The 17606-nt window shown below is 42.9% G+C and overlaps 1 protein-coding gene across 6 annotated transcripts in view; it reads right to left on the bottom strand.

Moving 5' to 3' along the window:
- Nucleotides 1-12: 12 nt before the first annotated feature.
- Nucleotides 13-17606, bottom strand: part of LOC110138240 (cyclic AMP-dependent transcription factor ATF-7) — a 91464-nt gene continuing 73870 nt past the window's right edge. For all 6 annotated transcript variants that reach the window (XM_020895106.2, XM_020895111.2, XM_020895108.2 and 3 more), the window contains 7 exons: nt 15304-15461; nt 14181-14280; nt 13539-13652; nt 12806-12958; nt 9708-9905; nt 8333-8441; nt 13-5506 (listed from right to left, as the gene is read on the bottom strand). In XM_020895106.2, coding sequence (XP_020750765.1) covers nt 5289-5506; nt 8333-8441; nt 9708-9905; nt 12806-12958; nt 13539-13652; nt 14181-14280; nt 15304-15461 — 1050 coding nt within the window. In that variant the 3' untranslated portion in view covers nt 13-5288. The remainder of the gene's footprint in view (nt 5507-8332; nt 8442-9707; nt 9906-12805; nt 12959-13538; nt 13653-14180; nt 14281-15303; nt 15462-17606) is intronic.

Here is a 17606-nt window from a genome sequence, read left to right as displayed (position 1 = left end):
TCAGACAGAACAGTGGTTCTCTTCATAGTTTAATGTTATATTTGCAGCATAAATAAGGCACAATATATGTCAGGGCAAGTTTGGGAGAGGGAGAAGGCATGGCTGGGGGTAACTGCTATGTGGCGAGGGGAAAGGAGGCGGGACGGGAAGGGAGAATAGAGCGAAGCCTCTGCCTCAGCCCCGTCCCAGGAGACTGTGAGAACCTGCTCACAGGGATCATGCTGAAGTGGGTCGGGGGAGAAAGGGAGAAGACAGTTTTGTAACAAAACAGCCTGTAGCACTGCATCCTCCTGCCTGTCAAAGTCTACCACTGGGGACTGGGGAAACCCAGACCCAGAGTCAAGTTCCTTAATGACATGGAGAGGTGTTGCTACATGTCAAAGATATACAGATGAACAGAGATATAACCATAGATACACACAGCTTTCTTTTCAACAGATACTATGTCAGGAGACTATGGCTTCCACTGCTGGGGCTGGAGGCTCATCTCCCTGCCTGAAAGGTGTGTTGGGGGGTGGGGTGGGTGGGAGAACAGGACAGCTGGTCCTTCCTGTAACAAAGAACATGGAGTAATCCATCTGCAAGGAAGTATATGGGCCAAGTCCTGTCTGGATTCATGCAGGACAGGTTTTAGGGGTAAGTAAAGGAAGACAAATCTAGATTTTGAGATGAGTGATGCTGTTATTGTTTTAATGGCAGTGGAGGGAGGGACTGGACAAAATGGAAAAATGTTAGTGCTAAGGCAGAGGATGGTACACCCTACGAGGATTTCCCAGCTTGCCCCTAAGGCAATGGTTCTTAAACTTCAGTGTGTATGAGAATGGCTCTGAGTGCTCGTCGGAGCCCATCCCCAGAATTTCTGATTTAGTATGTCTGGAATGGGGCCCGAGCGTGCAGGTCTAACAAGTTCTCAGATGATGGTCCTGCTGGTCCCGGACCACATTCTGAGAACCACTGCCCTAAGGGAAAGTCAGTGAAGCTAGTGCTCATAGCCATTTCTTTAAGCTAAAACGTCACTCACCAGAAGTTAATGCTGATGAGACTGCTCTAGGCTACCAGCCCCCATTAAAAAGAGAAACTCTAGCAGCTGTGATACAAACCTGCATCTGCAAAGGACGTAAGCTGCCTTAAGCTGCCCTACACTCCCCAGGCCCTTCTCATTCCGGGGAAGAATTTTACCCCAAACAGAGAAGAATGAACTGGTCTGGAGGGTGGGGATGTTGGCCAGCACCATCTATGCTCACTCCTGCTTGACCCTGGGTGGTGAGCATTTAGGCCTGTGCGCACCTGCATGTGTGCATGCGGAAACAGAGAAATCAGTTCTCTACGACGAAGGGAATGATTAGGGTTGTGGGAGGCTGAAGTAGGATTGGGGGTGCAGGATCCTTTAATTTGCCTTAGGAGCCTCACCTGTCCTGCTCTTCCCTCCACCCATGTCAAACAAGTCTAAAGAAAGCAGAAAGAGCGTATCAACAAAGGCATATGTGATATACAGCTAGAAGGACTGGATTCTAAACAGACTGGTTATGACATTAAAAAAAAAAAAAAAGAGTACATTTCCTTCCTGTGTATACAATGTATAATATTACTGAAAAATAATGACTTGGGGTGGGAAGGAAGTTAAGAGAGAAATGGGATCTTTGTGGGGAAGAGCCGTCTCAGGGCTAGCACCTTTCAAGGAGCCTCTCAGTGTGAGCAAACAGGGGCGGGATACTTTGGTGTCTGCTTGGTGGTTCAGGCTGTATTGGGGTGTTGTTATGGTTAAGCACCCTGTCTACCAGGATGGGTGGTGCTGGAGGGCAGTAAATCAGGAAAGGAACTGGAACAACAGAACAGGCATGGGAAGGCAGCAAAATGCGTTTCAGCTAGGCCATCTCCTCTTTACTGCCACCAAGAGTGTATAGTCTAGGGCTTAGGGCCAAGGAGAGGAGCAGAGGCCAAAGGAAGCCAGATTTGGGACGTACAACCAACAGGGAAAGATGAAGCAAAGGAGATCCTACTCTTTCTCGTCCTTCCTAATAGAGTGGGAGGCTTTCTCAGACTTTTCAACTCTAAACAAGCTTTAAGACAACGTGGCATAAAGTCTGTGAACCAGAAGACCTGGTTCTGGCCCCTTCCTCTATGGCCTTGCGTCTCTAGCAGCTGTGTCCTTGAAGCGAGTACGAGGCCTGAGTCCTGTGTTCACTTAGAAAAGTCCCAAGGCATCAATATTCCCAGCCCCTTTCAGAAAATGTCTTCCCTTAAAAGTGAAAGTGTTAGTTGCTCAGTTGTGTCTGACTCTGCGACCCCACGGACTACAACCTGCCAGGCTCCTCTGTCAATGGAAGTTTCCAGGCAAGAATACTGGAGTGGGTAGTCATTCCCTTCTCCAGGGGATCTTCTTGGCCCAGGCATAGAACTTGGGTCTCCTACATTGCAGATCTTTCACCATCTGAGCCACCAGGGAAACCCATTCCCAGCCCCTTTCAGAATGTGCCCTCCCTTAGGCCCACAGGGAGGCCATGGTCCTTAAGAAGGAGTAAGCGACACCCTCCATGTTTGTTCTGGTTCAGAGGGGTCTGGAAGGCAAGGAGCAGGGGCGAGCGGCCACACAGTTGGCTGCACTAACAAGGTAAGTGTCATTCTCCTTGACTACAGGAGAGGCTTCAGCTCAAGCAATTGCTCTGCCTTCTCAGTGAGACCAAGGACCAACAAGAGAGCTGGATGGGGTGGGGGAGGTCCTGTCGTGTTCCTTCCACATCTCACTGCTGCTTTACTAAGGTTCTGCCAATGCCTCTCAGGTCCCCAGGACTAATTTCCCACTGATGAAAATAAAATAAGGACTTAGACATGGGGACTAAGAAATTAAGACCCTCTCCATAAATTAGACATCCTACCCAGGGAAGACCAGCAGGGACTCCAACTTCCCTCAAGGTCAAGCAGTGAGGCAGCACACATGTGCAGTGCCAACCTGATTCTTAACTTGAAGAACACTTGACTAAAAGGGGAAGAAGAATAGCCAAGGGTCTTATGAAGGCTCCTTAGGAGTCATATACTCAGTCAAGCTTTAGGGCAAGGCTACTAGCAGGAAACCAAGATAACAAAAAAATGAAACACAGCTAAGGCAGGAGAAAATCCCAGAGAGCAACCATCTAAAGGAAATGTCCTGAGCATAAGTATGGCTGTGAAGTTTTAAAGGCAAGCAGAGTCCCCGGAGGTGGTAACCTGCATCCTGACCATCTGTCGTGCCGTTTGCTAGTCTGAGTCACCTCAGGGGTTATTCCTGTTGGGTCCTAGGTGGGGGAGGATGAGAAAACCATGTTTTCCTCTCCTTTCTCTTCACCAGGTATAGCTTCTTCAGCACCAGCTCTGAACACAGGAGGGGAAATTAAAAACAAATGCAGTAAACATGTCATCTGGCTGGCTCACCAGTTTATCAGTCTGAGGAGACAGGGAGCTTGTAGTTTAGACCATTTCCTCATTCCTCTCTGACAGCCAATTTTGGAAGATAAGAAAGGAAGCTGGCAGTTACTCTGTATGCATGTATAAGATGGAGGTAGGAAAGAGAGAGAGAGAAAGGGACATTACTGGCTTGGGCAGATGGCAGAAAGTGGCTCTGGGACAACTGGAAGGGATTCATACTGAAGGGCTATTAAAGCTGACCTATCTATCCACAGGCCTCTGGCTCTGGACTGCTTCCTATGGCCTTGGTAGAAATTGCATAGTTCAGGGCCAAAGGAAGACGAGAAGTCTTAATGGGGAAGAAAGAGGGGCAAGAGGGATAAAAATGTCCCCCTGCAACCCAGCTTTTCAAAGTAAGAATGGCTGAGAGCAATAGTCACTAATTTCCCAGCAGGTTGGACCTTTCAACAAACAGGGCTCTTTGGTGGACATCAGTATTCCACCTCCCCTTCCGGCGCCTCCCTCCAACCTACCTCATACTCAAGAAAACCACTCCGGACCTTCACTTGGATGCCTCAGAGTCCTGGGGCTTAGACTACAGAGAAGCATCACATCCAGGGGGCAGAGAGCAGAAAAGAGCGAAAGAAACACTACAGAACCAGGAGACCTAGAGGCTAGGCTTGGAGTCTGGTGAAAGAGAAAGAAGGTAGATCCAGTGAGGATTATTTGTGCATATAAGACCCTTGCTCATAAAAGAAGATAGACATGTGAGGCTAAGAGATGGGGGTGAGGGGAGTGAGGGTGCACAAAAGTCCCCCACATGACAGCTTCCAGAGGGCTGCATCAGAATCAATTACAGAAGAGAGACAGAGGCAGGGATGCAGGCAGGGGGACGGAGAGAGAGAGAGACACAGGAGTGTAAAGATGACCAAAAGGAGTATGTATGCTTTGGCTGGTATACTGTTGTAAAACATCATCAATCCAGTCACCTGATGGAACAAGCTTTAAAACTACATTGTTCCTCTCTGTCCTGGAGGATAGAGCAGGGAGGGGCAGGGAATCAGCCAGTCAGATCCTGGGCGTTTTCTCTTTGCTACTGAGCGGTATCTAATAAGGCCATAGATGAGGTTGCTAAGGCTTAGTGGGAAGTGGAAAAGACCCCACCACTAGACTGGGAAAACTCAAGAGAGAAAATGAGGTACCCAAATAGCTCTGAAATAAATGAGAAAGTACTAGAACTTTTAAGGTTTCATTTCTTTTTGTTTTTGGTGGCTGGTAGGGAGAAGGGCTAAAGTTTATGGAAGAGCTGGGAAATACTGCTATTTCATACATCAGAGGTAACCTTACACTCTCTGTAAGTCAATGTTTTAACTAGAATTTATGAGGGGAAAATGGGACCAATAAGCAGCTACTGGGAGACAAAGTCCTGAGTCCACGGGGTGGCTAGGGATGGGTCAACAGTGATATGCCGTCAACTCTAGCCTCCCTCTACCGAGCAGGAAGTGGCATGCTGCTAAGGATCAAGAAGGTATCATCCATGGCTTGGTGGGACAAGAGGCAACTGAGAAACTGAATCCCAGAAGTGCAAGCGTTAGTGTTAAGAGACAGGTACGCGTGCATGGGCAGGGCGATTGTTCGGACCATCCATAAAGGCCTTTGGCTGTGGGAACACCAGAAACTCCCCCTGGGGGAACGATCTATGTGGCTCTGGGGCTGGGAGGCTCCTAGTGCAGGTGTCAGCGTACATGACTGTGTGAGAAAAGCCCCACATCTGACCATTACTCACAACACGCAATTCCCTCCCCTACATTGCCGTGTCCAAGGCAGATGGGAGAGGATAAGATGACATCTCTCTTGGCTCTCGGTCGGGCGAGCTCTGGCTGGGGACCTCTCCACCAGGGGAGGCATCATCTGCCCGCAGACTGAGACTGTGGGGTCATGATCACATGCGACTGTATGGGCATGCTCAGTTCTGTCCTTTGGCTGGCCATCTGAGTGAGGACTGAGGTGGCCACAGCTTCGGCTGCAGAGCGAACGCTGAGGCCATTGCTCGGGGCTGTTGCTGAGCTGTGTTGAATCACAGGGGCTGGTGAACCTGTTGGCTCTGAGCTTTCCTTGGGGCTTTCTGCCAGGAAGCAGGGCAAAAACAGAGCAAGTGGTTAGGAAACAGAATGTGGAAGTAGGCAGAACTACCTTTCCCCATAATTCTAAAGGACCCCAAAGGAAAATGAAGCCCGTATTTTTAGGGGGAGAAACTTCCCAGAATCTTGGCTTATAGGGCACAAATGAGCTAGGAAACTACCAGTTGTGAGAAGGGAAGTAAGCTAGGTCAAAATTAACCTATTCATCCCAATAAAGCAAACCCCCAACATGTTAATTACACTACTTGGCTTCTTGGTCTCTACATAATTCATTAACCCACTGGAATACTCTTCTTGTTATTCATGTCTTTAAAGGTGATTTAAAATAAATCTCTCTTGTTTTAAGCTATCCTCTCATTAATGCTCACAACACTGCAATCATTCTGTTATTTTTAATATTCCTTTAGCATGAAGTTGCACTACAGATAAACCTAATAAATATCAAGCTACACTCAAATCATGTTATGAATGACCAGTCCTTGGCCAAGGCTGTTAACACAACCAACTACATGAGATCTGTCAGACCCTCCTGGCTGTCAACTAGCTAGGCATTAATGATTTAACACATTTATTCTGAGTTCTACCACTCCACATAAAGTGACAATAATATTTTACTACTAAACACAAGTATCTGAGGTGCATACAAAGGTATCCCCATGTTGCTCAACAATCAGGGAGTTTCACTAAATGTTGGATAGCCTCTCTGGCTCTTTAAACAGAGATGTGTTCAGTAAGGGCAAATTCCAACAGTTGATTGTATTTTTGACCTCCTGATAAATGCCTGCGTCTTCTTTCACAACTTAAATATTACCTCCTCTGTGAAGCCCTCTTTGTTATGCTCAGGCAATTTAACTATTTCATCATTTGTGCTTTCAGAGCATACTTCATTCATTCATCAAAGATTTACTGAGTATTGGCCATGTGCCAGGCACTGGGGTAGACAAAGAATAAACAAGCTTCCTGTCCGCAGGAAGTTCTGGTCTAGGGGCTCTTTGGCACACTTGTGCTCACCTTACCTATGAGTCTCTCAAAGATAGGGAGAGTCTTGCTGGTCTTGTGTCAGGTACTCACCGCAATGTCCACACCACCCAGTAGGAACTAAATATATCTTTGCTGTAACAAGTGATTTCAAAGACTAACTACCTGTCAGAGTTCTTGTAGGGACTGAATAGAAACCCTACTGAAGTCTATGAATAGACTTCATACTGATAAATACTCAGTCCTTGTCTTCCTTAGCCCATCAAAAGGATTCGAAATTGCTGATCACTAAACTTCCTGAAATACTTTCTTATCTTGGCTTATAGAACACCACACCCAGCTAACTGGAGCTAATGCTCCATTACCTCTCCTACCTCATCTCCAAATACTCTCTAGTTCCCATTCTCTCCAATCCAGCCACACTAGCCTCCCTGATGATTCTAGAATGTGCCATACTTGCTCCCACTTTGGGTCTTTGCATTTGTTGCTGCTCTTGCTTGCAGTACTTTTCTCCCATATTAATGCGTGGCTAGCTCTCTCAATTCCTTAAAAGTTAAAAAACACCTCATCTAAAATTTCAACCCTGTTGCTAACATTTCATATTCATCTTCCCTGTTTTTTTTTCTTCTAAGCACTTACTCTTATCTGACATAATATATATTGTACCTATTTATCTTATTGTCTGTCTCACCCACTAAAATATAAGCCCCTTACAGGCAGGGACTTTAATCTATTTGGTTCCCTATTATGCCCTCAGCATGTAAAACAGTGCTTAGAACAGGCTCAATCAATATCTGCTGGATGAATGAATGTACTCTGAAGTACACATTAAAATTAAAATTGTTGTTCATTCGCTAAGTCGTGTCTGACTCTTTGTGACCCCATGAACTGCAGCACACCAGGCTTCCCTGTCCTTCACTATCTCCCAGAGTTTGCTCAAACTCATGTTCATTGAGTTGGTGATGCCACCCAACCACCTCATCCTCTGTCACTCCCTTCTCCTCTTGCCCTCAATCTTTTCCAACATCAGGGTCTTTTCCAATGAGTTTTAATTTAAATTAAATTTAAATAGAGATGTTTAAAATTGGTGATGTAGTCACTCTCTTTCTATGGGAACATATCTTTGAAATGATAAAGATAGGGGGAAAAATAATTCAATATATCAAAATTTGATAGCCAACATTTCTATGAATTTAATTTGTAAAGGGAAATGATTTATTAGTTTTTACTGTCCATAAACAAATTATTCACAGTAATTTTACTTTCAGGATTGTGCTTATCCCAAGCATGACTGTGACCAGCTCTTCCGAGCTCTATATTATGTGTTCACAGATTACAAACAGAAACCAACATGATCCTGTCATAGAAAGATAAAACATACTGCCAAATCTCAATGCTTGACAAACCCCAAGGTATCGTCTGCTGTTATATCCTCTTTAGACTAAGATGGTGGCTTTGGAATAAGGAAGAGCTGGATGTGAATCTTGACTCTGGCATTTCACCAGCGGTGTAACTTCAGGTAAGAGACTAATGTGAGTGAGTATAAATCGAAGTAATATCTGTTTCATGAGAGAACTGGGAAGATGGTCCAGTACCTCATACAAAACATGTACCCAATATATATTGCTACCCTTTATCTCCTAAAGGATAATTAGGATCCTGTTTTCAAAAAATTTTTTTGGCAGGACTGGTTGTTCTACATAGGCTGCTCACTCATCTGTCTGGGCCCCCCAGAACATTCACAATGGGGTTATAAAATTATAAACAGTTGAGACACTCATTACATGCAGTTTACTGACTGATTGACATTGCTTAGGTTGTGAGACACTCACCTAAATAGCCTTGAGTCTTTTTCTGTAGTGCTGTAACTGGGCAGTCTTTATGAGCTAACAGTAGCTGTTTCAATTGAGCCACCTCATTGCGTAGTAATGTGACTTCATTCTGAGGAGGAAGGTAAGAAAAGAATATGAAGAAAATTCATGCTCCACTCTTGAAGCCCCACTGACTATCCTCAGAGTGAGGACAGAAGGCTGCCTGGATTTTCTCCTTCGAGTCTAGAAAAGATCCAGCAAAGCTTCAGATAGCCCAGAGTCAATAGAGCCACAAATTCAATGACAGGAGCTGCTTACAATGATAGTAGGAATTTTACACAGAAAAATTACTCCTTTGTAGGGTAAATATAATTGCATCAAAATTAATAATACATATGTCCTTCGACTAGGAAAGCCTACTTACACGAATCTATTTAACAGAGCGATTTACTCAAGTGCATACAATGTACACTGCAGCACTGCTGTTCTGGCAAAAAGTTAAAAACATTATAAATATCTGAATCTTATAACCAAACTACAGAATGCTACACTGTACAGCTATTGAAAAAAATTAGGTAGGTTCTCTGTATACATGAATAGATCTCCAGAAGATAACTGTTTTATGCTAAAACAGACATACAGTCCCTCCCTGGCTCCCCTACAAAAGCTAAAAAATGGAAAAAATATTAGAAATATATATAGGTCTGGTAGGTACAAACTTATCTATAAGGAATAGAATGAGACTGGGAAAGACATACTGAAGAGAGACTTTTATTTTTAATCTCTACTTCTGTGTGTGTATGTATGTGTATACTACATATGTTATATAAATATATTATCTTTGTAACTAAATATTTTTAAAAAATCAGAAGAAGGGAAATATTCAAGAAAATATCTGGATTATAACTGTTCTATTTGTACTTGTGTGGTTTTTTTCTTTTCTTTTTTTAAGCAAAAGAAAGCTCATTTGGGGAAGAAACACACTTCATAGAGTTAGGCCATCTCAGAAGGTCAGAGAGGCCTTTCTTTCTTTTATTAAGCTGCATTATCTGGACAAATACTTTCCCTCTAGGTGTTCCACTACCCGGCAGATTTTACTGATGATTTAACAGAGCACCCTGGGGCACTTCATCTATTTTCCTTCATCCTAAAGGGTCTATGGATGACTCATTCTGTAGCAGACTTGGGATTAGATGATGAGTGAACTTTCCAGTCCCCAGGGAAGAGATTTCAAGTCTGACTCGTAGGACATTCTTTCTGTATTCTTCCTGGCGTATGTTCTGAATCCATCTTAATTTAAAGAATTATCATCTTCTACTATATTGTCCCACTTTCTCATGATTCAACATCGCTTTTCAGATTCAACAATCCTAATAAGCACCCAGGACCCACTCACACTCAGCTGAATGTTCTGAGAAGTGAGTTCCTCAGCCTTCTTCTCTAGGGAGGACACCCACAGCTTCCGCTTTTGACGGCAGCGGGAGGCTGCAGCCCGGTTACGCTCTAGAAAGCGCTGTCGCCGCTCATCTGGATCTTCATCAACTGTGCGCCGACGTCGACCTCCAGTACTAGGAGTGGGTTGGGCTGGTGAGACCTGTTGCCCAGAAGGAAGAGTTACTTGAAGGGAATGTCAATCCTTTCCAAATTAAACCTGATGTAAGATCTGGCAAAGATCCGATTAAAGGATCTACCAGCCTCTGTCACCATAGCAAATCTCACTATGGCCCTTAGCTTCTCTTTTGCAGTAGTTCCTCATTCTGCCTCCTGTTTCCTTTCAGTCTTCTCAGTTCCATACTTAGACAAACTAAGTTGGAAACTCTGATTATTTCTGAGACAGACAGACAAAAATGAAACTAGGATCATTTTTTGTTTCTTAACAGGAAATATGGTGGGCAGGGAAGCTATAATCAGGGGAAGTGTCAGGAGAACTTTCAGGGAGATTGTGGGATAAAAAATTGGAGAATTACTGATTTGGCCAAGCAATATAGACAAACAACTGCATGCTGTAAGTTCCAGAAAAAGAGAAAAGATTTAACCATCAGTGAGATATGAACTATCATGGAGATATATATGAATTAGCAAATTCTTTTTTTTTTTTTTTTTTGGCTGTACCATGAGGCTTGAGGGATCTCAATTCCCTGAGCAGGGACTGAACCTGGGCCCTGGCAGTGAAAGCCTGGAATCTTAACCATCAGGCCACCAGGGAACCCCTAGTATATTCTTTTTATGTAAAATCAGTCATTAATCATCCTCAACAATGTCCCTGCTTCCTGCTTTGTTTGTTCTGTTTGTTTTTAAAAAGAAAAACATCTTAAAATCCCTTTACAAGTTGGTGATTTAAGACCATCTTTTTATTTTTTTAAGTTTTTATTGAATTTATTACAATTTAGTTTTTTTTTTTTTTAATGTTTCTTTGGTCTCAAGGCATGTGGGAACTTAGCTTCCAGACCAGGGATCAAACCTGCACCCACCCCTTGCATTGGAAGGTGAAGTCTTAACCACTGGACCACCAGGGAAGTCCCCGAGACCATCTTTTTTTAAAAAAAAATTTATTTATTTTTGGCTGTGCTGGGTCTTTGTTGCTATGTGTGGGCTTTCTCTAGTTGTGGTAAGTGGGGTCTATTCTCCCCTTGCTTTCTGAGGGCTTCTCATTATGGTGACTTCTCTTGTTGTGGAGCATGGGTTTTAGGGTACTCGGGCTTCAGTAGTTGTGGTGCACGAGCTCAGCTGACCCATGGCATGTGGGATCTTCCCAGGCCAGGGATCAAATGGGTGTCCCTTGCATTTCAAGGTGGATGCTTAAACTACTGGACTGATGGGGAAGCCCTTATCTTTTATTTTTAAACTTTAGGCTGATGTCTCTTGTTTCTAAAGCACTTTTGAATCATCTTCCTTTTCTGTTAGCTGGTATGTATTCAAAGAAGATAGACCAATCTTATAATAATGGCCAAAATTAAAATATAGAAAGGTCAACCATCTGTATAAAGAAACTATGTAATGTAAAACAATGCCAAAAATAAATTCTTCCTGAATCTGTTGCTATTAGAGAACATCTATATTGGTAGTTTCCCAATGCCAGAGCTCAAATCAGGTACATGAGGATAAACATAAACTCATAAGAAAACAGAATCTTATTCTACTTCAGGCCCTACTGAATCATAGTCTCCAGTAATATGGGTAATGAAGAGATAATTTTAATTATTTAGATTAATAGTCTCTCCCCCAAAAGAAAAAATGTGGAGAAGAAATTTCAAACTCATTTTAATGAACTACAGGCCTTGGGGTTGCTGCTTCTCACTGTACTAAGGGAAGTTTACACAGATTCTCTTGTGATTTTCAAGTTGCTTTTTGTCCTGAGCTCACTGGTACACATGTAAAGACTAGTGATTGAGGAGGAGAATGGGAAAAAGGAAATGATGGATTCCTACTCTCTCATAGGCAATGTACTAATATATGCAGGGAATGGAGGTAAGAGAATAGACCAAGAGACACATGGGAAGAATAAGAAGGAAAGGAATTAGTGGTAACTAAAAATGAAGTCATGGCATTTCCTAAGGGGGAAGCAGCACAGTTTGGGCAAGGGGGCTGCTGCTTTACCATCTCGAGAAGGGACTGGCATCAGAAGTGGTTACGGGAAGGTGGGCAGGCTTAGCTTCTAACAAGAAAACTCAAATGAAAGCTTTTGTTGTTGGCCAAGCTTTAAGGCAGCATATGGTCATTAAATGTTAGGACACGTGGTGGTAACTGATGAAGCAGGTGGTGACATCAGGAAAAGGGGATGGGCCAAAGATGTAACTCTACAAACTGATATCAGGTTGTTGTCACCTAACCAGTACAGACAATACGAAACCAAGGTTTACTCAGTTTCCAGAGAAACTTAGTAAAACTGAGGACTCCTTGAGAAAAAGGAATTGGGCTTCTAAAGAAGATCTCTCTGGCTTTTTTAAGACTTTAATTTCTCCTCCTGATAAAAAGAGATTAAATTGATAAGGAAAAAGTGTTTTTTGGGGTATGTTTGTTTACTGAGCCATCTTAATGCTGTAACATCATATTTTATTAATATATTGTTAGTATCTGATTTTTGCATAAATATAATCAGTTAAGTTTTTTGGGGGGTTGGTGGGGGTTAAGATAGGAGAGACTAGAGACTCTGTTGTATAAAGTAGCTTGAAATGAGGTTCTGTCACATTTTAGAGGTTTCTGCAGATAGAGCACTCACATGTAAAAATAACAAAAAACCAGAAAACAAAAACTGAGACCTCCTCTGTGGCAGTTCTGCATTATCCAGTCTGCTTGCATTTTATCTAACAAAAGGATGGATGAAGCAGAGTGCATTTTGCTACTGTCAAACTGTCAACAAGAAACAAAGTGCAAGTCGAAGCCCAGAAGGCTGAAATCCATTCCTCCTTCATTTTCCTGCTCCTTGAAAAAACAAGATATGACTTAAAGAGTAATAGCGACAAGCTGGTTCCCCCATCCAAGGGTCTAACTGACCTGTGGCTGGGCAGGGGATGGGGCGTCAGGGTGCTGGATGAGGATCTGGCTTTGCTCTGGACGGGCTGTCACCATGGTGCTGGCAGTCCCCACCACCATTCCACAACCACCATTGATTGAGGAGACTTGGTGGGTTAGGGTAGCTTTTAGTCTCTGTGGTAAAAGATAAAAAAAAATAGCTTGTTAAGGGTGAGATTTTATTAAGAGTGAGAAAAGTGGGCTTAGATTTTATTACTGACCTTACAGACAAAATTCCCACACTGATTTTCCCTTAACAAAGGGATTAAAAGAAAATGACAGAGAGAGAGAGTGTGTGCACATGACCCCTAAAATACCTATTCTGTTCCCTCACTATCATCCTGGGCACAGTTGGAGGGTTGGGGTTGTTGAAGCAATAGAGTCCAGATGAAAGCTCTACCCTGGAACCTGGCCAGGGGCTGGTTACGCAGTTATTCACCTCTTGGCCAGCTCTCCTGCCCACTCATCCACCCTCCATCTGTCACCCTGGAACTGAAACAGCAAGAGTTCCATCCAAACAATCTGTGCTGCTTTTTTTCACTGCCATGGCCTATGTACTAGGCTCTAAAGGTGGAAGAGAGGAGATAAGAGTCATGAATCAGGGTCTATTCTTCTCCAGACCCCACAACTGGGTAGGTCTTTTAGCTCTGCAAGCCCCAGAAGATACCATTTCTTTCAGAAGGGTCAGCATTGCTCCAGGTTGGGATGTACTCACCATCTTGGCTTCTGATGGCATAGGGTGGCCAGAGGGAGAAATGGAACCACTGCTGTTAACTGGTGGGCCAGGGATACCAGGAATGTTGGGCACCATAGAGACAGGTCTGGCCAGCTGGACCAAGGGAAGAAGAAAAATCAGAAGGGAACACAATGCTATTAGTGCGGCTATAGCTTCCCCAAATGAAGTGCTTTTGAGGCTGGCACATTAGGGCCTGTTCTATGCACCCTGCCCATGGGGCATGCAGAAAGTCTGGGAAATACCTTCCCTCATGGAGCACCACAGGATAAGGGATCTACTCCTTCAGTGCTGTGACAGTTTCTATGGGAAAGGCTGAGGCTTTATCTTGAGGAAAGTGGTGGGCAATTTGTGAGGTACTTAGTGCCAAGTGAAATAAGCCAATCAGCAGGTTGGCAAGATCAATTCCTAGACCAGGAGCCAACGGTCCAGATGAGCCTTTGTCTAGTGTTCCATAGTGCTGGATTGGCAGAGGTTAGTGAAAAGTATGGGCAGGCTGCCATGCTCAACTAATACAGACCAGAGCCCATGTTTCCCTGGGGCTCATGTGTGTTTATGAGCATTCAGGTGGAAGGGAGGGCTTCACGTGTTGGTAGGGTTGGCTGCCCTAACTACAGAGCTCACCGATATAACAGAAGGCATCTGTACTGGAGGCCCTGGCAGCATAGGCATGGTCTGTCCATTAGCAAGATGCATGACGAGAGGGAGGGAGCCGGTGGGAGACCTACAGAAGATATGAAGTGAAATGCTCACGATACAAACCCTTTTGCCAAATCTTCCTCCTGTAATTACAGCAGATTTCCCAGTCTTTTCTAGTTATGGTAACACTGCAAAATGTTGACAGCCTCATGAATGCAGATAAAGCAGGGAATGCTACTTACCTCACCTTATAGATGGAGAGAAATGGCAAGATTTTTACACCTTGCAAATTAAGCAAACACCACTGAATTCAAGTGGGAGGGAAGCTAACTATTGAGTTTAGAACAACAAACATTCCTACCACTGGCATGTAAAATTCTGTGCTGCCTTAGACAAGGACTGCTACCAAAGTTGCCATTTTGCAAAGCTGAATTATGTCATATGATAGCCAAATCTTAGTAAGTTACTCCTGTTCCTTCCCATGTTTTGTTCTACTCTAAGAAGGAAGCCATCCCTTTGTATTTTCCTTAATGGGTCTAGAAAACAATAAGCTTTCAGAGGCTGAAGCCTGACAACAACCTCTTAAACCCATGGGTACCTGGAGACAGGATCTTAAGTCATCTCATTAGGAAATCTGCATGGGCCATGCTAGGAGTGAAGACAAATAGATAGACAAAATTAGGAATAGCAAAGACCAAGAACCTTAACTGGGACTGAGGGGAACAACCAGACTTAAAAAAAGATGACTTAATGGGTTTCAGCCCCTCATTCAGTAGTTCCTCCATAAACTTCTATAAAATTGAGGCCAAGAACTAAATATTTACTTCCCTGTGTGACCTCAACCACTAAAGTTCGAAGGATTCTTCTTTTAGGCTGAATAAGTATTAAACCTCCAAATTAAGGAAGTACACGCTCAAATAAATACTTGCTTGCCTACCAAAAAGGTAAAGAAGATTCTGTTTATGGGGCAAAAATAATTCATTTTGAGACACAATTTCAGTAACTTGTTTTCCTTGAGAATTCAGAAACAGTCTCTATTTTATAAAATAATTTCATACAGAAGAAAGAGATTTAAGCTTTGCTGCTTCTCCCTGCTCTCTATACTTACCCCAGTTGCCTGTTGGATGGGGGAGCCTGTGTGATGACGGAGGTTGGGGAAGGAAGAGTTGGGTGAAGTGGATCATAGCCCAAATGGAGAGGCAGGGAGCCAGGGCGTACGATGGTAGGCGTGGGAGTAGAGATCACAACAGGCTTTGGGGCAACATCCTGGGGAGAAGAACCAACAGATCACAAAATGCTTTAAGGGGCTGCTTATAGGGAAATACAGAGCTGGTAAAATCTAGTATAAATTTATTGGAAAGAGCACTCAGGCTACTAAGGTAAATCATGACCTGATTCCATGGTGATCATGGATCTCTCACCCATTCAGAAGGATTGCTGACTTAAGACCTTTGGTTATCTCCCTTCCAGGGATAATGGCAATATGAGTGGGATGACAGTTGGAAGACCACTTGAAATCTCTGCAGAAGCATTACAGTATCATATAAATTCTAAGGAGTGATATAATTTTTGTTTGTTTTGAGGCCATGCTGTGCAGCATGTGGGATCTTAGTTCCCCAACCAGGGATTGAACCTGCACCCCCTGTAGTTAGTGGAAGCATGGAGTCTTAACCACTGGACCAAAAGGGAAATCCCAGGAGCATTATAATTTTTCATGATCTAGGTACTTTCATTCTAAACTTGATGCTCAAGTGTCCACTGATCTCTAATGGGAAGAGACAAGTATAAGACTGGTGATAAGGCAATCCAGTATCTCCTATAGACCCGTTTAAAAAAGGGCTATGGATGTTTGAATAATGACCATATTGTGAATAAAACAAACTGCTTCCCATTGTTAACTCTTTAGGATCTTAGACTGCCAGTGCCCATGGTGGCCCTGAAAACCTCTCTAAGCAGCTTCTAGGACCTGGCTGCTGCTGGAAAGAGGAGGAGTGGAGGATAGCTGCAGTGTTTATGGAGGGGATAGTTTTGAGATGTTAGCAAACTAGTTTTGGAGGAAGGTTAAGATGAGGTACAGATGCTCTATCCACAGTGGATACTAAATAATCACAGGTAGCACAATAGAGACTGGAAGGGGGCATAAGGAGACTCCTGAGGTTCTGATAGTATTTTCAAGGTGTTGGTTATATACACTGTAAACTTTGTGAAAATTCAGTAAGCTGTATACTTAAAATTTCTGCACTTTTCTGTATGTGTACTATATTTAAATAAATTTATGAAAAATAATATCTCACAAAGTGCTTGCTTTAAAAAGTAACACTAAGAATTCTGATAAATATTTCCTTTGAATCACTAAAAAATGTTCCTATGGGAAGATTTTTTTTCTAAATGGTTGAATGTTCAATGTATGAATTATGTTATCTTTCATTTTCACTTATTAATTGAAGTAGTACAACATACATGATCTAGTACAATATACATATAGTAAAGTATATAAATTTAAAGGATAAAACAAAACTATATATGCAAACTAAAAACAAAGCCCATTTTTAGCACCCCAGAACATTCTTCTGTGTTCCTTCCTAATTCATACCTTCCCTCAAGAGGTAAAGGGTTTCCTCCAATTAAAAATAAATAAATTGAAAAAAAAAATAGGCAAAGAGTTTGAAGATGAATTCTATCATCTTCAAATAGTTTTGCCTCTTCTTTACTTTTTCTTCTTGGCTATATGGCATGTGGGATGTCAGTCCCCCAACCAGGGATCAAACCCATGCCCCCTACATTGGGAGCTCACAGTCTTAACCAATAGTTTGCCAGAGAAGTCCCAATTTTGCCTCTTCTTGAATCTGATGTAAATGGCTTCACATGGTATGTACTTTTGTGTCTGAAATTTGTTGTTGCTGTTGTTCAACATAATGTCCACATTGCTGTATATATCATTATTCTATTCTTTTTTAATGCCATGTGGTATTCCATTTTTAAAATATACCACCATTTATTTATTCTCTTGTTGAAAGACCTTTAGACTGCTTCCAGTTTTTTTGACTACTATGAATATTAATCACATTCAAGAAAGTGGGGAAACCACTAGGACATTCGTGTATGACCTAAATCAAATCCCCTATGATTATACAGTGGAAGTGAGAAATAGATTTAGGGGACTAGATCTGATAGACAGAGTGCCTGATGAGCTATGGACGGAGGTTTGAGACATTGTACAGGAGACAGGAATCAAAACCATCCCAAAGAAAAATAAATGCAAAAAGGCAAAACGGTTGTCTGAGGAGGCCTTACAAATGGCTGTGAAAGGAAGAGAAGTAAAAAGCAAAGGAGAAAAGGAAAGATATAAGCATCTGAATGCAGAGTGCCAAAGAATAGCAAGGAGAGATACGAAAGCCTTCCTCAGCTATC

The sequence above is a fragment of the Odocoileus virginianus genome, chromosome 24 (genome assembly GCF_023699985.2).
Source record: "Odocoileus virginianus isolate 20LAN1187 ecotype Illinois chromosome 24, Ovbor_1.2, whole genome shotgun sequence".
Classification (NCBI taxonomy): Eukaryota; Metazoa; Chordata; class Mammalia; order Artiodactyla; family Cervidae; genus Odocoileus; species Odocoileus virginianus.
Note: the sequence above shows the minus strand (reverse complement) of the source record. Positions and strands in the feature narration are given on the sequence as shown.